Source organism: Pinus tabuliformis, chromosome 6 (genome assembly GCF_031772625.1).
Source record: "Pinus tabuliformis cultivar Carrire ecotype Pingquan chromosome 6, CPIR1, whole genome shotgun sequence".
Taxonomy (NCBI): Eukaryota; Viridiplantae; Streptophyta; class Pinopsida; order Pinales; family Pinaceae; genus Pinus; species Pinus tabuliformis.
Genome location: NC_142292.1, coordinates 778,891,804 through 778,919,229, shown reverse-complemented (window position 1 = coordinate 778,919,229; position 27,426 = coordinate 778,891,804). Strand labels below are relative to the sequence as shown.

At 38.1% G+C, this 27,426-nt stretch overlaps 1 protein-coding gene across 2 annotated transcripts in view; it reads left to right on the top strand.

The window, feature by feature from the left end:
- LOC149261045 (GDSL esterase/lipase At4g01130-like) overlaps positions 1–22,176 on the top strand; it is a 137,683-nt gene extending 115,507 nt beyond the window's left edge. The window contains exon 5 of one of the 2 annotated variants that reach the window (XM_089381037.1): positions 21,800–22,176. In XM_089381037.1, coding sequence (XP_089237163.1) covers positions 21,800–22,035 — 236 coding nt within the window. In that variant the 3' untranslated portion in view covers positions 22,036–22,176. Of the gene's footprint in view, positions 1–20,007; positions 20,278–21,799 lie in introns of those variants that run through there. The other variant, XM_089381042.1, reaches the window with a different exon arrangement.
- Positions 22,177–27,426: the final 5,250 nt, after the last annotated feature.

The following is a 27,426-nucleotide window of genomic DNA, read 5'->3' as shown; positions in this document are numbered from 1 at the left end:
TACTAGCCTCTGTAGCAACAACATACTCTGCTTCTGTTGTTGAAAGTGCAACAACACTTTGAATTTTTGAAACCCAACTGACAGTTGTTCCACCTACAGTAAATACATATTCTATAGTGCTCCTCCTGTTATCTCTGTCACCTACCATATATGCATCAACATATCCCTATAAAGAAATGTTTGAACCACCAAAGTATAATGCTTGATTTGTGGTACTTTTCAAATATCTGAGAATCCATTTCACTGCCATTTAATGTTCCTTTCGTGGATTGTTCATGTACCTGCTTACAACTCCCACTGCATGTGCAATATCAGGCCTTGTCCAGACCATTGCATACATTAAGCTTCCAATTGTTGATGCATATGGAACTTTAGACATATAATCCATGTCTTCTTAGGTATTTGGGCACATTTCCTTACTAAGTTTGAAATGGCTAGCAAAAGGTACACTAACTCGTTTTGCATTGTGCATATTAAATCTTTTCAACACCTTTTTTATGTACTCATTCTGAGACAATGTTAATTTGTGATTTTTCCTGTCTCTAGTTATTTTCATACCAATGATTTGTTTTGTAGCTCCCAAATCCTTCATTGCAAATGAATTTGCCAATTTTCTTTTGAGCACATTTATTTCCTGCATGTTATACCCTGCAACAAGCATACCATCCACATACAATAACAATATAATATAGCTGTCATCATTTTGTTTTTTCAAATAAACACAATGATCATAGTGACATCTAGTATAACCTTGTTCAGACATAAACTTGTCAAATTTTAGATACCACTGACTTGAAGCCTATTTTAAGCCATACAAGCTCTTCTTCATCCTGCACACTAGTTTCTTCTTCCCTTTCACTTCATATCCTTGTGGCTGCTGCATATATATCTCTTCCTCCAAATCCCCATGGAGAAAGGTCGTCTTTACATCTAACTGCTCAAGATGCAAATCTTCAACTGCTACTAGACTTAAAAGAGTTCTGATTGAAGTCATTTTAACAACAGGAGAAAATATTTCATCAAAATCAATCTTTCTTCTGTGCAAACCCCTTCACCACAATTCTAGCTGTAACTTTATGTTCCTCCATCTTCTTCCTTCAGCATGTAAACCCATTTATTCTACAATTTAGTTTTATCTACAGGAAACCGGACTAAGTCCCAAGTTTGGTTATGCATTAAGGAGTCCATCTCTTCTTCCATGGATAGCTCCCACTTCTTCCTTCTTTCAACCTGCATTGCTTCTTCATAACATTCAGGTTCACCAAAATCAGTCAACAATAAATAATATAATGAAGGAGAGTATCGTTTAGGGGGTATACTTATTCTGGTAGATCTTCTAACACCACTTTCAGGTGTTTGGGGTGCCTGTCACTGTTGTGGTGGTTGCGGTTGTTGTGGTTGTTGTTTATTATTATTTTAAGACACTTTTACTTTTTCAGTGATCTCATCAAGAACTATGTAATTCTTGTTTTCTTTTTCCTATTTCTTTTCCTGCAATTGATTCTTATACAAGACCTTTTCATTGAATATTACATCTATACTCTTAATGATTTTGTGATTTTCATAATCATATAATCAATAACCAAAATCATTAACACCATATCCAATAAAGGTACATTTCTTTGATACCAAAAGGCTTTAAAAAATAGTAGTTTACCTTTTTACCTATCCATGCTTCCTCTAGAACAACACCATCCAAGGAACTTGAAGGCCCTCTGTTTATTAGATAAATCGTAGTATCTACAACATTTGCCCAAAATTGTAAAGGAAATCTTGCATGCAATCTCATGCACCTTGCACACTCCATGATTGTTCTGTTCATCCTTTCTGACACACCATTTTCTTGTGGTGTTCTTGGAACTGTATTCTCTCTGCAAATTCCATGCTCTGAACAATACGTATCAAACTTTTTGCTGCAATATTCACCTCCATTGTTTGATCTGAGACACTTCAATTTCTTTCCTGTCTCAATCTCAACCAAAGCTTTCCATTTCTTAAAAGTATCAAATACATCAGATTTATTCTTAATACAATAAATCGAAGTTTTTCTAGTTGCATCATCAATAAAAGTAACATAATAACGAGAGCCACCGAAAGATGATATCTGAGCAGGTCCCCATACATCTATATGCACAAGCTCTAATTTTTCGCTCTTCTTTTCTTTCCCAACTCTAAGAAATCTGACTCTTTTTTGTTTTTCATAAATGCAATTCTCATAAAAGTCCAAATCAACATTCTTCAAACCCGGCAACAAATTCCTTTAGTGAAGAATCTTCATCCCCTTCTCACTCATGTGTCCGAGCCTATGATGCCATAATGCTGCATCTGTTCTTTTGGAAGTTAAAGCATTAACAGAGTTAGAAATACCATTGCATAAATACAATGTACCAATTTTTTCACCTTTTGCTGTTACCAGGGCTCCTTTGGTGACTTTCGAAGCTTTATCTGTGAAAGTTGTCACACAACCTTCACTGCTTAACTGCCCTGTTGAAATCGGATTTTTCTTCAGATCTGGAACATGCCTTACCTCCTTTAGTAGCCATTGGTTTCCATTCTGATGTTTTACAAGAACCTTACCCATTCCAACATTTTTATAGGGTTTATCATCACGCAAACGGACTTGTCCAAAATCTCCTTGAACATAGTCATGAAAATATTTCTTATCAGGTGTGGCATGGAATGAGGCCCCTGAATCTACCACCCAGGAATCAGTAATATTTTCGAAAGAAAGAATCAAAGAATCTTGTAACACCTCACCTGTCACATTTGCTTCATGATTGTTTTCTTGCTGTGCATCTCCTTCTTTTCCCTTCTGAGATCTACAGTCTTTCTTTAGGTGTCATTTCTTTCCGCATTTCCAGCATACTATCCCCGATCTGGACTTGGATCTGCCTTTCCTTGATTTACTGCGATATCCTGAGCTCTTTCCTCTTTCCATTTTTCTTCCCCTAGACTCTGCATTTAAAGCATTATCCGATGTCTCACCGAAGCTTTTCCATCACATTTCCTCGCTAAGAATAGCACCAACAACATCATCAAACTTTAAAGTACTAGATCCAAAAACAGAGTTACTAATGGCCATTACTAAACCATTCCAACTTTCTGACAATGAGCACAAGAATAACAGAGCTCTAACTTCATTTTCAAAGCTTACCCCTACAGAACTTAACTGACATGTAACTGTATTAAAATCATTTAAATGGTCTGTAATGGATCTACCTTCCGACATCTTCATATTAAATAATCGTTTCTTAAGAAATACCTTGTTTGAGGCCAAGGGTTTTTCATATAATTTCGCCAACGCCTGAATCAAACCCTCTGTCATTGTTTCCTTCGAAATTTTGAAGGCGACCGACGTTGCGAGGCACAACCGTATTGTTCCGAGTGCTTTTCTATCGAGGAGGTTCCATTCTTCATCTGTCATAGCTGTCGGCTTCTTTGTTTTTCCACTCATTGGTAAGTACAGATCTTTCTAATACAGATAATCTTCCATCTGCATCTTCCATAACGAGAAGTTTTGGCCATTAAATTTCTCGACCCTAAACTTACCATCTTCTGCCATTGCTCCCACTCGAACCAGGAACGCTTCTCTCCTACGAGTTTGTCAGCCAAATAGACCTTCGGCTCTAATACCAGTGGTTAGAAAATTATATATTACAAAGCAATGGAACACATAGAATATTGCATAAATATAAACATAAAAAACGCATAAAACCATAGAGACACAGATATACATGGTTCACCCAGTTTGGGCTACGTCCACCTCGAACAGCCAGTCCTTCATTTCTATTATCCAGCAAAATGAAGAGACACAACCTATAGCAGATCAGTTGTAATATCCTCTGTTTTCTCTCACAGTCTCACCTCTCTGTTTCTTGCTCAGAGAATACACATCTATTTCACAGCCTCAATACAATGCCCTCATGCAAAGAGAGGGGTTGCCTTCTAGGGCAAAAAACCTCTAAATTGAACATAAGTTCTACCGTCAGATCATCTGCTTAATGAATGGCCCAGATTGACTAGAAATTACTATACTTTTACAAGGTAATTTTACATTTGTTTTTAGCTTTGGGGACACTGCCTCCGAAACCCCCGCTGGGGGACCGCTGGCATCCAGACCCCCTAGTTGGGGGGGATCAGCTCCCCCGAACCTCCGCAGGGGGGACAAGGCCCCCCCCACACCCCCCCGCGTGGAGGGGTGTACAAACTTCCTGGGGTATACATCCAGCTGAAACAAAGACCTCTAAATAATCATGCTCCACAACCAACATTTGAAATTAGGTTTATATAACCATTTACAACCTATGGGTTTTTTCCCTTCTAGCAGTTCAACTAATTCCCAGGTTCTGTTTTTAATTATTGACTCATACTCTTCTTTCATAGTTGACCTGCATTCATCATACTGATTTGCTTCATTATAATTCACGGGCTCAACAACATTTAAAATACTAGTGATAAGAGCATAGTATTTATAGCTTGTTGGTAAGTGAGTTAGCCTGCTTGATCTCCTTGGTAGCGGACTTGCCTCAAATATGTCTTGCTCACTCCTGAATGGAATTGAATCACTGATTGTACCCACATCACTAGATTCTTTTTTTCGCTGTTGCTGTTATGGCTATCTTTGGCTTCATCATTACTATAACTAATCAATAATTTAGGCATGTGCTACTCCTCATGGTTTTTTTCTCTATTCCCTTCATCAACTTGTCCATGGAAGATAACATCTCTACTCACAAATACCTTATGAGTAGATGTATTAAACAATTTATATGATTTGAACTCAGAACAATACCCTACATATATTCATTTTATGGCTTTAGCATCCAATTTCCTCCCATCCTCCTTAGGAATATATGCAAAATATTTCGAACCAAATACTCTTAAATGACTGACTGCGGGCTTAAAACCATATAAAGCCTCGAATGGAGTCTTGAGATCAAGACTCTTGGTTGGACTTCTATTTTTTAAATAGACTGTATTATTAATAGATTTTGCCCAAAAGCCATTAGATAGGTTCTTACCTTTCAACATGTTGCGTGCACATTCCACCAGAGTTCTGTTCTTTCTCTCTGCAACCTCGTTTTGTTGTGGAGTGTGGGGTACTGTAAAATGATAAATTATTCCATGATCCCTGCAATATTTGATGAAGTTTCCTATCTTGTATTCTCCCCCTTGATCTGAGTGGAGAATTTTGACTACCTTCCCTGTTTTCTTTTAAACCATACTTCTGAATTCTTTAAAATATTCAAAAGTGCAACTTTTCTTTTTGAGAAAATATACCTAGGTATATCTTGGGAAATCATCAACAAATAACAAAAAATTGTAAGATCCTCCTAAGTACCTTGTCTGCATCGGTCCACATATATCAATGTGCACAAGTTTGAGTATATCTCTCTTTCTGCTATTTAAATATGAGGGAAATTCATCCCTATGCATTTTTCCAAGTGCACATCCTTCACAATCAACGTGTGCATTTCTTAAAACAGGAATTCCATTAACCATACCTTGTTTCTATAGCAACAATAGGTCATGAAGATTGATGTGTCCAAATATTTGATGCCAAAGATTCTCTGTTGTCATCGTTGTTGAAGTTAAAGCTTGATGTGGCACACTTGTAACATTCAACTTATACAGGCCTCCAACTCGTATTCCAGATGCAATTGACTTTTGATGATCTAGAAAATCCTTCATGACACAATAGGTTTTCAAAAATTCTACCTTCAAGTTTTGATCTACAATGATGGAGACAGAGATCAAATTCTTTTTAACGTTCGGTACATACATGAAATTTTGGATGCGCCTGATATTACCATCAGGCAATATCACATGAATATCTCAATATCATTTAATCTAGTATGCTTTGTCATCACCAAGGTAGATATTAGCACCATTGTTGATCTCTTTAAAACTTTCAAACCAATGCTTATTACTTGCCATATGAGTGCAAGCTCTAGAATCCACAAACCAAGTTTTGACCTCATCCGTCTTAGTAGAAAAAGCAGAATTAAACACAAACAATTTGGGGTCAGGATTTTGATTTTCATTAGCAAAGTGCTCTGTATGCTTCTTATGTCTATGTCTGGCTTCATCAATCTTCTTTTTATAACAATTTATAGCAATGTGACAACTTTTACTACAGTAAAAACACTTGATTCCTAAATCATTTCTATTTGATGACATACCATGGAACGACTTTTTCTGGGGTCACCACCTTTCTGTCATACTCATGATTTCCCTTTGAAAGTGTTTTTCTTTGCCATCAATGTGAGATTTGCATTCCGAGGCTTCAGATTCATACAACTCTCTTCTTCCTACATTAATATACCTGTCAATTCTTCAAGGGTGGGAGCTTTCTCCCTTGCTGTCAGCCCTGTAATAAACATCTAATAATCATAAGTCATACCATTGAAGGTACATGAGACAAGATCAATGTTGGACACTTTCTCCCCTATGTCTCCCAACATGTCTCTCAACTCTTTGATCCGAGAGATGAATGCAACAATAGATTCATTCTCCTCCAATATGATGGAGAGAATCTAACTCTTCAGAAAAAACAAGCGATTTGTATTCTTTATCTCATACAAATCATTGAGAGTCACCCAAATATCATTGGTAGTTTTGCACTCTCTGATGTGAGGAATGATGTTGTCTTTCACTGACATTTTCAAAACCACCTTCGCTTTGTTTTCCCTCTTCTCCCAATCCTGAATTGCTGCAACTCTTCCTCCTCCGGCTGTAGTCAGCTTTGCTTCGTCCCCATTTTCAATTGCCCATGCACTCGAGCCCTCGAGCAGTGTCTCCAATTTTAACTTCCAATTTATGTAATTTGACCCATTGAGCTTATTTCTCTTATTCAGATATGCTTTCCCCGTGTGATTATTCATTGTGATAGGAACGATGTATGGTTCCACCACAAAATCCTCATTCTCTAGCAATCGATTTGGTCAACAACAAAACTACACCAATATCGGCGATCTCAAACTAAAAAAAAAAAAATGTATCAAAGTAGCGATCTCGGCCTCATCAAAGCACCACCAAAAAACGCACCCAACACTCGAATTTAAGCAATATACTTCGACCTCAACATACCCAGGCTCTTGAATACACCTTGGCCTCAATATGCCAAGTGATCTGAAACTCATTAAAAAAAAAATCTCAGCCTCAAAGTGTCAGATCTCGGCCAAAGAAGGGTTTGTAAAAAGAAAAAACACTGCACTCTGTTGTAGAATAACGCAACTCGCAAAATGCATGCTTATCACTGATCCAACATTAATGCAACATGCATGCAGCTCCAGAATCTTCATAAAATACACTAGCCCATCGGATTCAAGCACCACGTTGCTTCCTTCACTGGGCGACACTGTTTGAACGCTAATCGGACACTGCAGCTTGACCGTTGTACACCACGCAATGCTGTGGACCGTTCCACTGTACACACCACATACTTCTACTACCTTAAAAAACCTTACACATATCTCAAATTCAAAGCAATGTCGACCTCATCAAAACACCACATCCATGTGATCTCGACCTCTAGACACAAACAAGAAACCTCTTTGCAGTCTTAGCCTCAAGAAACACCAACCACGGACGTTCTCTGTTTCGGCTCTTGATCTACCAATACAATTTACCAGGTGATCTCGGTGAAAGTGTCCAACTTACTAGATGTCGTACTCACACATGATTCAACTCACCAGAACGTCGGGCTCACAGATCCATCACGATCTAGCTCACCACTGCACCAACGTGGGATTAGGGGATCCAAATCTGTTAGAGTAATTGGGCATCAACATGAGGAAAAAAAGGTTAAATGCCGCATTGTTTTCTCTGTTGGCCAGTGCGTGAATGGGGGCAAAAAATCGCACTGGTCTGGCTTTATTCAACAAAATAACAAGTTTTGCAGTGACGTCTTTGCCACAAAGGCTCTCGAATCAACCAACCACCAATGCTATCGAATGAACCAACCACCAGGGTTTAAATCTGCCACCAAGGTACTCAATTCAACCACCAAGGCTCAACTCTACCACTAAGGCACTCAAATCAGCTACCAAGACTCACCAGCTCTAATACCATGTTAAAAATGGAAGACAAAATTGAAATACTGAAACTAGTAGCTCATAGGGAGAAAGCTGCACCTGGAGACTACTTGGGCATTAATGCACACATTCATTAATCAAGGAATCAAAATATATAGGTTTACATCAATTTAGGGAGATCAAAACTATCTCCTAGAAAACATAAACGAATCCTAATCTAGGACACACGCACAATTGTGAAACATACTTTCTCCAATATTACATAGTTTTTCCATTATTTTCAACTTCTTGTTGGAATTGCTAGCTGGATGGTGCTCGAGCGATACAAAATCTCTTGCTTGTGATACCATTGAAAGATTGGAAAACATTGACAGATAGACAAGTTACCTATTACTCATAAGAATGGATAACATCACACAACAAGACGTGAAGTGAAGGGATGAAGACAAGAAGCGGAACCTTTGAGCCATATACCAACGAGAAAGGTGTTGCACCTATGCAGATCCTAAATGATGTGCAGTAAGCTCAAAGCCTAAGATAGAGTTGTGTATGCTAATATTTTCCAGATGTTCTATTAGTGCACTTGAGGATAACAAGCAAGGTATTATTCGTAGCTTAAGGTCACTTTCACGTAAAATGAACTTTATATTCAAATGAATCACATTTGCTTTTTGTACTACCCCTCTTTAAAAGTGGAGACATTAATAATCCTTCCAACTATAGAACCATTATGATCAATTCTTTGTTTGCAAAGCTTTTTAGCAGCATGGTGGAAAAAATAATCAGTAAGTGGGCGGAAGTCAAAGAAAAGAGGGCAAAAGGGCAAGCAAGATTTAGGTCGAAACATTCTACAGTAGATCATGGTATCACGTTGAGACACATTATTGAAAAGGGTTGGGAGGGAAAAGAATAAGTATTTTGCTGCTTTGTTGACTTCAAAAAGGCATTTGACATGGTCCCTAGAGATAAGTTGTGGAGTAGAATGGAAGAACTTGAAATTCCTTTGCATTATAGAGTTGTTGTCCATAGGCTTTATGAAGAGGTGAAAGTCAAAATTAGAACTTCAGCAGGCATTTCAAAAATCTTTAGAAGTGACATCGGAGTCGAGCAAGGTTTCCCTTTATCCCCTACTCTTTTTGGTTTATATATTGATAAATTGGAAGAGTGGCTAAATATGCAAGGTGGGGACGGTGTTCGATTGAGGGAGTTTCTGATAAAGATTCTTTTATATGCTGATGACCTTGTATTGATTGCTAAATCAGACCAGGGATTGCAGATGCACCTTTATGCCCTTGAGCAATTTTGTAAAGCAGTGGGGATGCAAGTCAATACCAGCAAGACCAAAATTATGATTTTCTCAAATCAAAAGAAGAAGAGTCAGTATGCGTTCTTCTTTGAAGGCAACATTCTTGAAGAAGTAAATGAATACAAGTACCTCAGGATTGATTTCAACAAGAAGATTAATTGGGAGAACTGCAAAAAGAAGAGAATTTTAGGAGGGTGTAAGGCATTATATGCTCTTCAAAACAGATGCAGAGACGCAAAGTTATGGGATTGGAAAACTAGTAAAGTGCTTTTTGGGTTCCTAGTTTGTCCAGTGATATTATATGGGTGTGAATTGTGGGCTAGCAGCATCCTTGTCTCAAAATGGAAGCAAATTGAGAAAATCCAAAAACGCTTGATCATGAGAAAGTTTAAAATAAAAAGTTCAGTTTCTTATGAGATAATGCTGAGTGAAACAGGAGCAACTTCCATCGAAGCAATTGCTATGGTGTGTCTCATAAGGTATCTTCAGAGAATTGAGCAAATGGGAGAAGGTAGATGGCCTAAAGTTATCTTCAATGAAGGAATGAGTGAAAGAAATAAATCATGGATGAGACAAAACAACAAATGGATGCAAAAATGGAATATTTACCTCAATTCTTGTCCCACAAATAGCAAGGATTTAAAGAGTTATGTTATGGAGAATTTTCGTAAGCATATATGCGGAAAAGAGTTTGGTAGAAAGAAGAAGTACTATGTTCAAGAATTCAACCCCACATGTGATCTCCAACAAAAAGAGTACATTGGAGCTAGCATTTCATGGAGAGAAAAGATTCTTATTGCTCAATTAAGAACTAACTCGCATCAACTATGGTGCAAAATAGGTCGGTGGAAAAGACCTAAAGAAGCTTGGGAAGAGCGAGTGTGTACTTTTTTCACTTTTGGGGCAATGGAATCGGAAAAACATTTCATTTTGGAATGTGATGCTTTCAAAGACATCAAGGACAGTTACAACAATATGTTAACATCGGCTCCTTAGCAGTGAATTTTCAGTGAGAAGACTATTAGAAGGTTGGGTCAGCTCATCATTAATTTTAATAATAAGAGGATTGAATTTCAAAAGGCAAAAAGCACGAAAACTAGTGGTCCCATAAACTATATCTAGTCTCGTGGATGTTAAAATTTCATTTCATTTCATTATAAAATTGAATTTCTTGGTGAGCTCATTTGATTTTTTTGATAATGAGATTGATTCATCTCATTAAGCATGATGAATGATAGAAGGGAGGGAGCCCTTCGTGGTAAATGATAGGGGGGTGTAAGGACTTGCGGTCCTTGACACGCCCATCGACATGAAGTGCGACAACTTGTTGGCAAACAAGCGACTTGGACAAAGAAATGCGAGCTCTTGACATAATGTGCGTGGAGGCATATGTAATAATACGCATAAGGAAGGAAGAGCGACATGTTTATATGGCGTGGGGAGCGTGGGCTCAACCCACGAGCCGACCTACGAGCTTGGCAAAGGCCGATGGATATAATGAAAGGATTTGTGATGCGTAGGGGCGTTTCATTACATGGTGGACGAGTTGGCTTGGGCAGCCCAACTCGCCCAACCATCCATACAAATACAACAGTGTGCGGAGGCATTTGGACATCAAACTTATGATCAAGGAACTCGAGCAAGGAGAAGTGTGCAGTTTAGAAGTGAAGCCGCAACAAATAAGGAGAGGTGCAGCTCTATGCGCCCATCCTTGGGCAAGGCCGCACGGGGATAAACGCATGGGTCTCGGACTTGGGTGAGAGTGCGGGCATGAGCGCTCGTCATTTGGATGTAGGAGCGTGGGTGAAGGCGCCGGTGTTCAGGTAGAGCGTAGGTGAGGGCACCAGGCACTCGGTTGACACGGGTATCTCGGGTGGCTCGGGTGAGCGCCTGCCCGTTGTGCAAGGCTAAACAAGGAGCACGGGTGGAGACTTGGTGAAGTCGCCCGGCGCACAAACATAACACGGTGGAGTTTGGTGAGACCGCCGTGCGAGGGAGACGAGGGTGTCTTGGTGACTTGGTGGAGTCACCCGCCCATTGTGCACAAGGTTCAGTTGAGGAGTCGGTTGGTAGATCGTGTGAGGGCGCGCCCACCCAACTCGGGCAAGGAATCTTGGTTATCACACGGAGGTGTGGAAAGTTGTAATTTTGGCTAAGTATGAAACTTGGTGTTTCCCAAGTATACTTGTAAGATTTGTAACATTGAAAGATTATATTGTATTTGGGCAAATTCATTGTTCAGGGAGTTGCCCCTCCCTTTATACTGTGCAATCGTGTTCTCTTGTATAATTGCTGATGATAATGAATGTGTATGGGTGTTCATTGGTATAAAGGAAACATAATAATTACTTGGTTGAGAAACACAAATTAAGTAGGACATATGGTTAGGCGTAGTCCATGAACATAAGTATTGGTGAAAAGAAAGTGTTCGGTGGTGCCGCACCTCACCAAGAGCGGTTGAAAGACTACCGCCAGCCTGGGGGCATGACAGTTGGTATCAGAGCTAGTCTGAAGACTTGGAGGAGTCTTGCAGGAAGCTGAAGGTGATATGCACTTGGAGGTTGGTGACAGTGAAGCAGGTACTTGCAGGTGAAGGAAGCTATTTCACATACAAGTGGAACAAGGGCTGGTTCAGGCTGCAGGCAACTTGGTGAAGCTGTTGGATGGTGGAAACTAGATCGCAAAGAAGGAAATTGTTAGCAATGGCAGGTGAATCTCAGGTTGGGTCTAGTCATGGTGCGAAGGATGCTACTATGGCATTCATTGAAAAGGTGTTGGAAATGATGGAGGACTTAGAGGCTTACTGGACTAAGAAGATGGACTTGGTCGAGAAGGATCAAGAGGCCAATTCGAAGATGAAGGAAGAGCTCGATGAACTCCGGACTCAACACGAGTACACTGATCTTATGTGTACACAACTTGAAGTAAAGGTCAAGGAGATTGAAGAGGCAAGAGATCGAGGCTTGGCAGAGATCGTGAACTTGCAAAAATCTCTTGATGAAGCTAGGGATGATATCGTGGTGTTGAAGAGGGTCGTGAGGCATAACTCAGGTGGAGTGCCTCATGTGAAAGTCAAGGAACCAGAATCTTATGATGATACAAGGAGTGCGAAGACTCTTGGCAACTTTCTCTGGGATATGGAGCAATACTTGGAACGATTGGGTCTATCCGATGATGAGACAAAGGTGAAGGTAGCTGCTCAGTTCTTGACGAAGGATTCTAAGATGTGATGGCGAAGGAGGATGGATCAGATTGCCAATGGCAGTGCTGGTGACATAACTTCGTGGGATGACATGAAAAAGGCTTTGCAGACCCACTTCAGTCCTCAGGATGAAACATGGGAAGCAAGGATGAAGATTAAGTTCATAAAGGAGACAGGGAACCTACAGACATATCAGCGAGAGTTTGCAAGTTCAGTTCTAGAACTTCCTGACATGGCGGAGAGGGACAAGGTGTTCAACTTCATTATTGGGTTGAAGCTTTGGGCACACAATGAAGTGAAGAGGCAGAAAATTAAGACACTTGAGGAAGATTTTGCTACTGTGGACAGGTTGGTGGAGCATTATGATGAGACTTCTGATGATAGAAAGAAGAAGTCCGATAAGCCGAAATAGAAGAAGAAGGATGATGCTTCGAAATCGGATGATAAGTCAAAGATGAAGAAAGCCTTGAAATGTTGGATTTGTGTTGAACCACATACGGTGAAGAATTGTCCTTCCAGACCGAAAGTGGCTGCTATTGCACAATCTAATGCGAAGAATGAAGAAGCTCCTGTGGGGATGATGCAGATACTTGGTGGTGGTGCTGCTACAGAGGTGGTCTCTCAGAGAGATCCTGAGAAGAACAGTTTCGAGTATGTTTGGATGAAGATTGGGGGTGCTGATATACTTATTATGGTGGATAGTGTGGCTACTCCCAACTTCACGAGTGAAGATACTGCGAGAAGGATTGGGCTGAAATTTGTACCGGTGAAAGCACAAATGAAGATAGTGAATTCTCCCCTTGATTGTGTTCTTGGTGTGGCTGAAAAAGTGGACACAACACTAGGTGAGTGGACTGAGAATGTCGACTTCACTCTAGCACGGATTGATGACTATGAAGCTGTGCTGGGGATGGAATTCTTGAAACAATTTGATGCTATGATTGTTCCACATTTGAAGAAGTTGTACATTTACGATGGAAGGGAAGATGTACCCATTGGTGTTCCAACCATTGGTGTGACAAAGCCTGATTGTAAGTTGGCAGTGATGCAAATGGAGGATGAGAAGCGAATGGAAGATATGAGTAAGCGGTTGTCTATGGTTGAGACAAAGCTTACCGAGCAGTCATTGGTCATCAAGACACTTTTTGATAGTATCTTGGATTTGTCAAGAAGGCTAGAAGTGGTTGAGGATGATGATGATGATGAGGAGGCTTATGTGAGGCCGAATGTCCGAGAGGAGGATCGGGTCACTTATCTACAGAGGATGGAGAGAGAATCCTGACAAATGGATTGAGCTTATTAGTGAGGGTGAGCCTTCAGGCTCTACTCCCTCTACATCTTCTTAGATGACATAGAAGATGGGGCTCATTGTTAGCTGCTCATGGCAATGAGTCCTTAAGCAAGTTTAGCAGGTATGACAGATGGTGCAGGGATGGATTGGCATCAAGCATCATGACATGTTGTAGATGGGATGGAGTTTCCATGGACTTGAGCATGGGAGAGATTCTTGGTGAGTCCAGGATGTGGCAGAATCCGAGATAGACTGGTGAAGGCATAAGGATGGACATTCTTATGATTTGAGCGTGACAGTTGGACTGATCACCTGACTAGTTCAAGTCATGGGGGCTAGCAGTGTACCAGAGAGATGTTGGCATCAGGCAGGCAGGAAGGAGGACAGTTCACAGGATGGGACAACACATGATGGAGATGGTGGTTCTACATATGTTGCAAGGATGTTTGCAGTATGTGGAGGAGTTGATATCATGGATCAAGGATGAGACAATTATTGATGTTGATCTTGGTGGATGGCTACCAGGATGGGATGTTGTCGAGGACGACAACGATTTCAGGTGGAGGAGGATGTAAGGACTTGCGGTCCTTGGCACGCCCACCGACATGAAGTGCAACAGCTTGTTGGCAAACAAGTGACTTGGACGAAGAAACGCGAGCTCTTGACTTAATGTGCGTGGAGGCATATGTAATAATACGCATAAGGAAGGAAGAGTGACATGTTTATATGGCATGGGGAGCATGGGCTCAACCCACGGGCTGACCTACGAGCTTGGAAAAGGCCGACAGACATAATGAAAGGATTTGCGATGCGTAGGGGCATTTCATTACATGGTGGATGAGTTGACTTGGGCAGCCCAACTCGCCCAACCATCCATACAAATACAACAATGCATGGAGGCATTTGGACATCGAACTTTCAGTCGAGGAACTCGAGCAAGGAAAAGTGCGCAGTTTAGAAGTGAAGCTGCAACAAATAAGGAGAGGCACAGCTCTATGTGCCCATCCTTGGGCAAGGCCACACGGGGATAAACGCACGGGTCTCAGACTTGGGTGAGACCGCGGGCAGGAGCGCCCGTCGTTCGGATGTAGGAGCGGGGGTGAAGGCGCCGGTGCTCAGGTAGAGCGCGGATGAAGGCACTGGGCGCTTGGTTGACACAGGTATCTCAAGTGGCTCGGGTGAGTGCCCGCCCGTCGTGCAAGGCTAAACGAGGAGCATGGGTGGAGACTAGGTGAAGTTGCCCGGCGCACAAACATAACACGGTGGAGTTTGGTGAGACCGCCGTGCGAAGGAGACGAGGGTGTCTTGGTGACTTGGTGGAGCCGCTTGCCCATCGTGCACAAGGTTCGGTTGAGGAGTCAGCTGGTAGCTCGTGTGAGGGTGTGCCCACCCAACTCGGGCAAGGAATCTTGGTTATCACACGGAGGTGTGGAAAGTTGTAATTTTGGCTAAGTATGAAACTTGGTGTTTCCCAAGTATATTTGTAAAGCTTGTAACATTGAAAGATTGTATAATATATTGTATTCGGGCAGACTTATTGTTCAGGGAGTTGCCCCTCCCTTTATACTGTGCAATTGTGTTCTGTTGTATAATTGTTGATGATAATGAATGTGTATGGGTGTTCATTGGTATAAATGAAACATAATAATTACTTTGTTGAGAAACACAAATTAAGTAGGACATATGGGCAGGCGTAGTCCATGAACATAAGTATTGGTGAAAAGAAAGTGTTCGGATGAAAGACCACTGCCGCCTGGGGGCATGATAGGGAGGGAGACATACCCTATGGGCTATAGAGGAAGGGGAGTTTTTTTTTGCTTAGTCAACTTTTTGACCTTTAAAGCGGTCAGTAGGAAGGAGTACATGGGCAACTAGTCTGTTTTCCATAACAACAACCATATCCAACACTCTATTTGCAACACACTAAGTGAAAGTCATAATTGCAAACATTGTAGAGAAAGTTGGCAGAAAGCTTCCGGAAACCCTTTCTCCTGCTTTGGCTGTTGGTTTTACTTTGAGGGTTTTCCTAATTACCTTAAACCCCAACCAAGATCTACTCCTTTGTAAGAAATTGAAATTAATGCACAGCGGAACCTACTTTCCATCCTCAAAGGCTCCTGGTCTTGACTTGAGTTATTGGCTCTTGAATCCTTCCAAGAGCTTGCAATCCTTTTCTCTGGCTATCCTAAATGACAGAGTACCTAGTCCTCAATGGAGCAGACAATTTTTTTGAGTGATTGCAAGCCTTGGAGACTCAGCCCTTTTATAGCAGTGCAAAACCCCAATCCTAGGGCAGCCTAAAATTTAGCTGAAACAAGTCTGTCTGAAATTTCAGATTGATTGAAATCAATCAATCAATCAATCAATCAATCAATCAGAATAGATTCTGATTTCCTTATTCAGCTCAAATTTATTACTGCTATTATTTTTAATCAATTATAATCGGTCCATTAACAATTGTAATTGATTAACATTATTCTATATGTATTTGTATCCAAATCCTTATTTAAATACGTATAATGCCATGACTTAATTAATCACATTATTTGGCATATTTTAATCACTACATAAATGTAATCTTGCTGACAGTATTTGACATCATAATCATAATGCACGCATGTCCAACTCAATTATTGTAATTAGACGTCTCTAAATCCAACAATCTCCCACATGGACAAGTGCAACCTTTTGATTATATATCCTTAACTTTATTGCATGCAACTTTTCTGTCTTTACTTATCGTATTTCTTAAACAATTCCGTCCATCAATTATGCTAACAAAGGACTTAAGCGACATTTGTCACATTTATTCGCAACTAAACTGACATAAATCACGCTGCCAACATAACTGAATGACATGAATCTGATTTGGACATATAGTTTAGAAATTTCACGCAAGTGTGATTAGACGTGCCTATTTCTAATTGAGTCACCTTTACTTTACTGTATGAGGCCAAAAACTTAAACTTTAAAGAAAGAAATAATGAAACTGAAACTGAATGCAACTTGTATATATCATCAAAATTGTTTACAATTGCATTACATAGAACATCAAAAAACAGAACTTAAAACATATTCAGACTCCCACATTTTTCTAATTATCCTAAACAGATATTACACCCATACAAGCAACATGTTGGTGAAACTTCTTGGGTGGTAATCCTTTAGTAAGAGGATCCGCAATCATAAAGTCTGTACCTATGTGTTTTATACATAATTCATTATTCTGCACTCTCTCTTTTACAACCAAAAACTTAATGTCAATGTACTTCGACTTTGACGAACTTCGGTTGTTGGATGCGTATAACACTGCTGAATTGTTGTCACATAATAATTTGAGTGGTTTCTGAATAGAATCCACAATTTTCAGACTTGTGACGAAGTTCTTCAGCCATACGCCATGATTAGATGCTTCAAAACATGCAACAAATTCAGCTGCTACCAATGACTGTTTAGCGCTCTTCCATGACACAGCACCACCTGCCATCATGAAGATGTATCCTGATGTTGATTTCATGCTGTCGACACATCCTCCAAAATCAGAATCGGTGTATCCAATGACCTCGAGCTGTTCCGATCTCCGATACATGAGCATATAGTCCCTTGTTCTCTTTAGGTATCTCAACACTCGCTTGGCTGCCTCCCAGTGTTCCATACCTGGGTTACTCAAATATCTCCCTAGTATTCCGGTAATGAACGCAATATCCGGACGCGTGCATACTTGTGCATACATGATGCTACCCACGACTGAGGCATAGGGAATATCTTTCATGAGGTTTTTATCTAAGTCAGTTTGGGGACATTGTTTCAGACTAAACTTATCTCCTTTTGATATAGACACTTCACAAGTTAATTTACGTTTTCTATTATCTATATGCAGTGCCTCTGAATGTGAAGTGCCTATATCAAAAGGAGATAAGTTTAGTCTGAAACAATGTCCCCAAACTGACTTAGATAAAAACCTCATGAAAGATATTCCCTATGCCTCGGCCGTGGGTAGCATCATGTATGCACAAGTATGCACGCGTCCGGATATTGCGTTCATTACCGGAATACTAGGGAGATATTTGAGTAACCCAGGTATGGAACACTGGAAGGCAGCCAAGCGAGTGTTGAGATACCTAAAGAGAACAAGGGACTATATGCTCACGTATCGGAGATCGGAACAGCTCGAGGTCATTGGATACACCGATTCTGATTTTGGAGGATGTGTCGACAGCATGAAATCAACATCAGGATACATCTTCATGATGGCAGGTGGTGCTATGTCATGGAAGAGCGCTAAACAGTCATTGGTAGCCTCCTCCACTATGGCAGCTGAATTTGTTGCATGTTTTGAAGCATCTAATCATGGCGTATGGCTGAAGAACTTCGTCACAAGTCTGAAAATTGTGGATTCTATTCAGAAACCACTCAAATTATTATGTGACAACAATTCAGCAGTGTTATACGCATCCAACAACCGAAGTTCGTCAAAGTCGAAGTACATTGACATTAAGTTTTTGGTTGTAAAAAAGAGAGTGCAGAATAATGAATTATGTATAAAACACATAGGTACAGACTCCATGATTGCGGATTCTCTTACTAAAGGATTACCACCCAAGAAGTTTCACCAACATGTTGCTTGTATGGGTGTAATATCTGTTTAGGATAATTAGAAAAATGTGGGAGTCTGAATATGTTTTAAGTTCTGTTTTTTGATGTTCTATGTAATGCAATTGTAAACAATTTTGATGATATATACAAGTTGCATTCAGTTTCAGTTTCATTATTTCTTTCTTTAAAGTTTAAGTTTTTGGCCTCATACAGTAAAGTAAAGGTGACTCAATTAGAAATAGGCACGTCTAATCACACTTGCGTGAAATTTCTAAACTATATGTCCAAATCAGATTCATGTCATTCAGTTATGTTGGCAGCGTGATTTATGTCAGTTTAGTTGCGAATAAATGTGACAAATGTCGCTTAAGTCCTTTGTTAGCATAATTGATGGACGGAATTGTTTAAGAAATACGATAAGTAAAGACAGAAAAGTTGCATGCAATAAAGTTAAGGATATATAATCAAAAGGTTGCACTTGTCCATGTGGGAGATTGTTGGATTTAGAGACGTCTAATTACAATAATTGAGTTGGACATGCGTGCATTATGATTATGATGTCAAATAATGTCAGCAAGATTACATTTATGTAGTGATTAAAATATGCCAAATAATGTGATTAATTAAGTCATGGCATTATACGTATTTATATAAGGATTTGGATACAAATACATATAGAATAATGTTAATCAATTACAATTGTTAATGGACCGATTATAATTGATTAAAAAAAAAATAATAGCAGTAATAAATTTGAGCTGAATAAGGAAATCAGAATCTATTCTGATTGATTGATTGATTTCAATCAATCTGAAATTTCAGACAAACTTGTTTCAGCTAAATTTTAGGCTGCCCTAGGATTGGGGTTTTGCACTGCTATAAAAGGGCTGAGTCTCCAAGGCTTGCAATCACTCAAAAAAATTGTCTGCTCCATTGAGGACTAGGTACTCTGTCATTTAGGATAGCCAGAGAAAAGGATTGCAAGCTCTTGGAAGGATTCAAGAGCCAATAACTCAAGTCAAGACCAGGAGCCTTTGAGGATGGAAAGTAAGTTCCGCTGTGCATTAATTTCAATTTCTTACAAAGGAGTAGATCTTGGTTGGGGTTTAAGGTAATTAGGAAAACCCTCAAAGTAAAACCAACATTGGCAAGTTATGTGCACTTTGATGTCAGCGACGAGAAAGATGTGAAAAAGATTGTGTGGAATGCGAAATGCAAAGCTTTCGGAGGAAGTTCATTACGCTGAATACAAAGGTCCTTCGCACTACGCACAATGAACTTCCTCCGAACTCTGCATATTGAACTTCTTCCGCACTTCGAATAAAGTATTATTAGTATTGTAATAATAACATACAGTTCGACTAATCTCCACGCTCAACTAAATTATGTCTGCTCTTGCTATATGGTATTATGGTTTTTAATATACCTCCAGTGAGTGGAGCTGAATTGTGTTTACTCTTGCTATATGGACTTACAATTTTTAATATAGTTCCAGCGATTGGAGTTTGGATGTTTTAAAGTTACCTTTTTCCATGTTCACTCTGTGCTTATATTATCAATGATATTTTGATCATAGGCTCCGGATATTCAACTGTTATATAACAAAGATCAATATCAAGTTTTCTCTTCCACGATGGATGCCCGAATGTGCAATCAAATAAGCTCATATCCAACCGGTTACATGGAACTTAGATTCTGGGGTCAAAGATGGCAGCCAGATGGAAACCTATACAAAGTTTCTCATGTTAAATAGAGAGTGAAGGTTGAGTATTAGGCTTTATGATTGATGTTTATGAAGTTGTGATGACGTGATAAGAAACCCCACAACCCGTAACAATGTTATGAGATACATAATGAAAGAGAAATCAAATTTGTTAGTCCGTATGTAAGTTGCGGGGAAGACGACTGATCGATTTTTCATACAGCATGACACCATGTCATGAATACACTAAGTCGCTATTTGTTTGTTATTCGAGTGTTATAGAAAGAGCTATAATGGTTTGTTGATTAAGTGTTATCTATACGAATCCTTCCCATTTTTGCAAGAAGGAAGGAATTGTTCTCCGATGTCCACATATATAAGTTCATTTTGTTTACAAATTGTAAATGGAGCAAGAAAATTAATTTTTTATGCATGACCACATCTATATATATTTATAGAACTCACTATGACTATAATTATTTTTTAACTTTTATGTAAAAGTTTTTAATAAATCAGTTTTTAGATCGTTTCTTTGTTTGTAGGATGTTGCGTTTGTTATAGTTCTATACAAATTCAAAATTGCTCGGCCGAAGTATAGTATATGGTTTCTATGTGCACCAAATTTTTTCCCTTAGTGAGAGAATGTAAGTAAGAAGAATTGTAAATTAGAGAATTTAACCCTAGAGAATCATTCATCACCTCCACATTGCTTTAATTGCAATTAGCGTTTGTAAAATTGTCTAAATGCTTACTAATGTGTGAAGAAATTAAGAGAACAACACGTCATGATTACAATGATGGTGCGGAGGAATACATTGCGCAGAGTGCAAACATTTCCTCAATACATAAAAACTCCACACCAAAAGCTTCGCATAATGAAACATAATAATATTAATTGTAGATTTGTTCAACCCCCACCTACATAAAGGACTTGCAACCGTGTTAGTTCTAACATCATTGGATAGTAGCATAACAATGGCATGGCAAGTGCTAGTGTTAGTGTCGGAGCTTTGACCGACTGACATAATGGATACCCACAAAATTAGTAAAGAAAACGTCCTCCACTAGAGGAATTATGTTGCATCAGAAGTTCAACCAATAAAAAATTAGAATTTTATTTTATTATTATTTTTTTCCAAAAAATTAAAAAATTATTTGTGAATTTACGAGAAAATAATAATATTATGCATTTCCCTGAAATATCCATTAAAATTGCACAAACACAAGAAACCAATGCAAAATCAGCACACTTTGACTAAGAAAGAAATGCTATAAAAATTTACTTCCCAACATAATTATGAAGCAATATACATATATGCCCCATACATATCGTCAATTATTATGGTATCGGTGGAATAATTAACCATTCTAATTTAAAATTGTGAAAAACCTATTAGGCCTCAACAACACCATTTATTTATATAATAGAAAAACTATAATCTGGAGAGAGATGTTACCACATTTTATATATAATTGTGAAAAACCTATTAGACCTCAACAACACCATTTATTTATATAATGGAAAAACCATAATCTGAAGAGAGATGTTGCCACATTTTATATATATAGATATATCCCTTTTCGGAAAATTAATTGACTAAATAAGTTGATAGGAATACTATGTTTTTTCGCAAAAGTAACTGACTAAATATGCTTATTGTTATAGGTGTGAAGCACCCATTGAAAGCTTGCTGTGGAGAAGTTGGAAGATATAATTTTGAAGAGAGAAGTCAATGTGGTTCTTCGAATGCTACTGTTTGTAGAAACCCGAACAGCTATATCTTTTGGGATGGTCTGCATTTTGTAGAGTCCTTCAACAGTATCTTAGGTGACAAATTTCTACATGGAGAAAACCTTGTGCCAGAGTTTTTGACGAAGGAAAGTTGTAAAAACTCAAAATAACGTTAATTATTATGCTGCAAACTAAAATAATATTAACCCCCATTATAATGCATGCCTTCCTAGTGGCTTGTATATATATATTATTTTTAATTAGTTTTTTTATAACAACTTTTTATAAATGTAAAGTGGATTATTTTCTTATTTTTCTTTGTTGCAAAAAGAAGTGAGAATGATTGAGGTTGTTTTTAAATTAGTTATTAAATTAAATGCTCTGGATAAATTATGCTTGATATATTTGGTAAGAGTGGAATTATATTAATTTGGAAAATGATTGAGCTTGTTTGGAAATTCATTATGAAATTGAATGCCATATATATATATATAAAATAATTTTTGTAAAATTTAATTTTTAATTAATTTTTTATTATAAATCAAAAGTATATTAGATTATTTTAATTTTTTCGATAATATTTGATTATTGATTTATATATAAAAATTTAAATTCATTTATATATTATAGAAAATAAAATATATATTTTTTATTTTTTTAAAGAATATTTAATTATTAATTTATATAAAGATGTTTAAAATTAAAGTTTTATTTATAAATTATAATAAATAGAAGTAAATGATCATATTTTATTAATAAGATATAATTCAAATGTAAGTTGATCAAATATTATGATATATAAGAGTAATGATTTATATATCTGAAACACTTGTATATGTTTTTCTTTATTGATCTTAAATATTTGCATAATTTAGAATAAGTAATTATGATATCTATTTGTGGCAAGGGGGACTCTCTTAGGGTGCAAAATGGTTAGAGTTCCATATAGGGTTATGATGTAATAGAATTTTGTGTTGATAGAGCTCGCACAATAGATTCTTATTCTTAGTGGAGCATGCATAATAAGCATCTATGAATGTCTTTGGAGAGGTGATTTCATAGGGCTTGGAGATCATGAGAGTTTTGCTCTGGAACATGAAATACTTCCCCTACATGTACATACAATGCATAGGAGAAGAGGCTCTGTAGCTAAGTGCAACCTCCACCAATAATCGAAGCTAGATATTATAGACTTCCATTTTATCCACATATTTTTGTAACTTGGTAGTCTTCTTAAAATATTCATCCATTCCCTTCTTCCAATACTCCCATTTGGTCATGTGAATTTCCAATAGCTTAGCCCATGTGTGGCCCGTCTATCTCTAAGGTTTTTTACAACTTGTTGATGTTCCATGAGGGGCATTACATTCTGCTCATAAGAAACCAATATCTTATTCACCTGTATTCTTTAGCTTTCTCCCACTCATCTGTGAGGTTTACTTGAACTTCGTGGTCTTCCGTCTCAACAAGATCTATTTGAACAACAAATTCTATTATCTTATTTCTTGCTTTCTCTATTTGGACATCCTTTCTTAGGGTTTCTTTCTCATGTGGTTCTTCTTGGAATATTTCCTTTTCCTTTGGAAGAGGTTCCCCTATTTCCTTTATAGAAATGACACATGCAATTTGAGAAAAACATTCTAATTTTTCAAAGGGACTACCTTCCTCCATCTCACTCTTCAACATTGTAATTGTGGTAAGAAGTTTTTTATTTTTCTCTCCAAGTATTATGTTCCTTGTATACAAGGGCATCAAGGAAAGAATACCTACTATTTTCTACTACTTCCTAACCTTAAATTTCTTCCTTAGTTCTAGTGAGGGATTGATTTATTGTGCTTTTTTTGGTGTGCTTGGTGTTGTAGCTTCTTCTTCTGCATGTTGTTCCATGTCAACTTCTATAGTTGAAGCAAGGCCTTCTTCTATGTCTCCTCTTCTTGGTTATTGTGTACTAACAAGTTCCTCTTTTGTGTCTCCCCTTATTGGTTCTTATGTGACAAAAAGGACTTCTTTAATCGCGATCTCCAACTCTGGTTTCTCAAATCCCTATTCTTCCTTCATCACCTTTGTTAGTTCTTGTGTGACGATAATAACTTCTTCTGATATAAAAAATTCTTCTTCCACCCTTGTTGGTTCTTATGTGACAACATGAGTTTCTTCTTGTTCTACTTGAGTTGCAACAACTTTGATCAACTCTATAATGTATCTTGTTCTCTTTCTCTTGGGGTTCACTACATATGTAGGTCTATTTGCATATACCTCAACCTCTTTGTTACAACCTTTCTTCTAAATATATTTACATCACTGTCATGAATGTCATCTTCTTGCTATGAACTTGTAGTAGGGCATTCCTCTATCACGAAAATTGTAGAAACTTTGATTTCTTCCTCCATGAGAGTGGCAACATGGTTTTATTCATTTTCAAGAGTGACAACAATTTTGACATTCATAGTTGTTGTAGTTATAGCCTCCAGAGTTGCAGTACGACTCTCGAGATTTACAATAGGGCTCCCTAGAGGTCAAGCTAAAACAACTACAACTTAAAGAAAAGTTGCAATAACTGCTTCTTTGATAGATACCCTTGCTACATCACTCCATACATGGCATCAATCTTTAATGCAATACTCAACTAGTAAATTTATGAGGCCATGATGTGAGAGGGCATCTTTGGAGAGGCCAAAATTATGAACAAGTGTGGTCATGGTTTGGATTTCCTGCCAAAGGAAGAACACTATGGTAAATAACTTGTTCCTCAGGTGGTCCAACAACGTTAAGTGTTATAAGAAAACTATCCCATGGTAGTCTTCATAGATGAAATATATCTACACCACAATGGATGCATCTCCTCAAGGGTCTGACAATGATCTGTTGTGAAATCTTATACCTTTCTTTAGTAATCCCTCACCTGGATCATGGAATTGCTCCATGATATCTAGTTTCGACCTTCTTCTAAAGTACCATTATTCTTCGATTTGAGGGACTTCATTCACATGCACCACTGTTCCCATTAATATTTACCTATTGTATATAGGGGTAATGGAAAATCCAACACCACCTTGTCATCGTATTCCCTGAGCCTTCGAACATATTCAATCCATCCCATTCTAAAAAATTTCCTAGATGAGGTCATATGCCTGGAATAACAATGTCTCTATAGGCTCTCTTTGATTCAACGAGCTTCCTATTTTCATTTTTTGTTCAGAGTTTAGTTTGTTCTACAACTACATGGTCAAATGAATAGTTTGGTTGAGAGATTAACGCAGTTTCTAATTATGACAATGGATGATTATCTTATAGTGGGGTGATGTCTTTTATTGATGGAAAAGATCATGGATGCATGGGAACTAATCATAGGTCAAGTTATTCATGCCAAATAAACACAATTCCATATGTGATCAAGAGACATACCTTGTATCTTACCTTGAGTGGTCACTTCTTCTAGGTTGGAGGCAAAGACATTTATATTTTGTACATTTATTGTGCTATGGAGTTGGCCTCAAAAAGACAACTAGAATCCTCACTAGCATGAGAGTTGCATCATGCCTAGAGTTGCAACACTGTGAGTTGCAGAATTGTAGTTTGTGACACTCCAGAGTTGCAACACTCGAGTTGTTGTGCTAGAGTTGTAGGTTGATTCATCAATGATTTCGTACATGGCATTGTTTCCACCTGAATTAATTAGTGGAATTGTAGCAGCGAAGTTGCAGTGTCTGAGTTATAGAAATTGAATTGCGACAATGGAATTGTAGTAATAGAGGCATGGTAAAGGAGTTACAATAATGTGAGTTGGAGCAATAGAATTGTAGCACTTAAGTTGCACCAAAAGATTTGCAACAATAAAGCCACAACAACATGGCTACAACAATATATTTGTAGCAATATAGTTGCAATAGTAGTGGCTTCCTCCCCTGCATATTCTATAAAGAATAATAGTGCATGAATATCTTAGGGAGGAGAATCATCAATTTTAAACTCTCTCTCCCTCTTCCTCTATCTCTCTATTTTAATATTACATGATGCACCATCCTAGGCTAGTTTTCACATGACATGTGCCTAAGTTATGACCATAAGGGATTTTATACATGGATTTTATCACATTTTTTGAACAAAACAAAATGTGAGAATGATTTACCCAACAAGGATCTCTCCCTTACAGATAAACTTTGAGTTGCTATCTAGCCATCCATCACTAATTTTCCTCAAGAAGGATTCCTTTGATAGGGGTTTGTGATATAACGAAAGTCTATGTCCTTATTCCAACAGGGAAAATATCTCTTTATCAATGTTATGCATTTTGATGGCTCCATTATCATATATAGTTTTTATCTCATAGGGTCCAAGCCATCGAACACATAAAAAATCCTTAAACTTGGAATCAAATAACAAATCCTAGCCTCTAGCTTTAAATTACTTATTCTTAATGAACTTGTCATGCTACCGAGCTCTCTAGTGCTATATCACTAATTTTTGGTGTAAGGAAACTTGACAGAGCTCATCCAACTTGTTGACCTATATGAGCCTCTACTTATAAGCTTCACATAGATACATTCCAAGTTGTACTATTATTCTAAGTATTTGTATCCATGCCACAATTGGAAAAACTAATCTCTTCCCATACACTAATTCATACAAATTACAGTTGATAGTACTCCTCCATGTAGTTCGATAGTCCCATAGAGCTTTAGTAACTCGAACAACCCAATCCTTGAGGTGTATTCTGTAGTCGTGGTGATAATAGCCTCAAGAATTTTATTTCTCCCTTACATTTGTCCATTTTGCTACAAATGGTATGGTGTTTTGACATTGTTCTTGATCTTGTATGCCTCCATTAATTTTTTAAGAAGCCGTCAAGTGAACTGATCTACTTTGTTAGTAACTATTTCCTAAGCTTTCTCGAACCTAGTGAAGATCTCTTCATGAAGAAACTTTACCATTATTTTCTCATCTACAATTACGAGCATAACAACCCTGGTAAAAAATCTATGTAATAAAAAATATGCAAAAATAATAACCATGGTCATGGGACACATATTCCAAGTTGAATGTTGGGCAAAGAAAACCTAGTGATGGGGATCACGTGTCATTAATTAATGGCTATGGAAATTGGCAAAGGAAACGACAAAGGATTTGGAAAGGCAAAGTGGCATTAATTGGAATTTTATTTATGAAAATAATGGAAATTAGGAGAAAAGGAAGGCGAAAGGTCAGGGGTTGCATGTGAGGAGGGAACTGAAGGAAAATAATGGAAAATTGAAGAAAGTAGAGGCTTCTTTAATAAAAAAAACTTATGAGTATCAGTTCATCACTTTTTTCAGTTCAAACTTTTGTTAGTTCAGTTTTGGTGCTCTCTCTCTATTCTCTCTCTTTCTCTTTCATATTCTTTGACACTTAGAGTTTTCTTGGAGCACTCTTGGAGGAGTGTGGCATACTTGGAATTTGGAGCAAGAAGGTAAAGGAAAGGCAAGAAAGTACAAAAGAACACCGGGATCATCAACTACAATGGGTTTTCCTTGCATGTACCGAGTTGCATGTATGATTTCCTTGCTATTTTTGGCATGCATAAC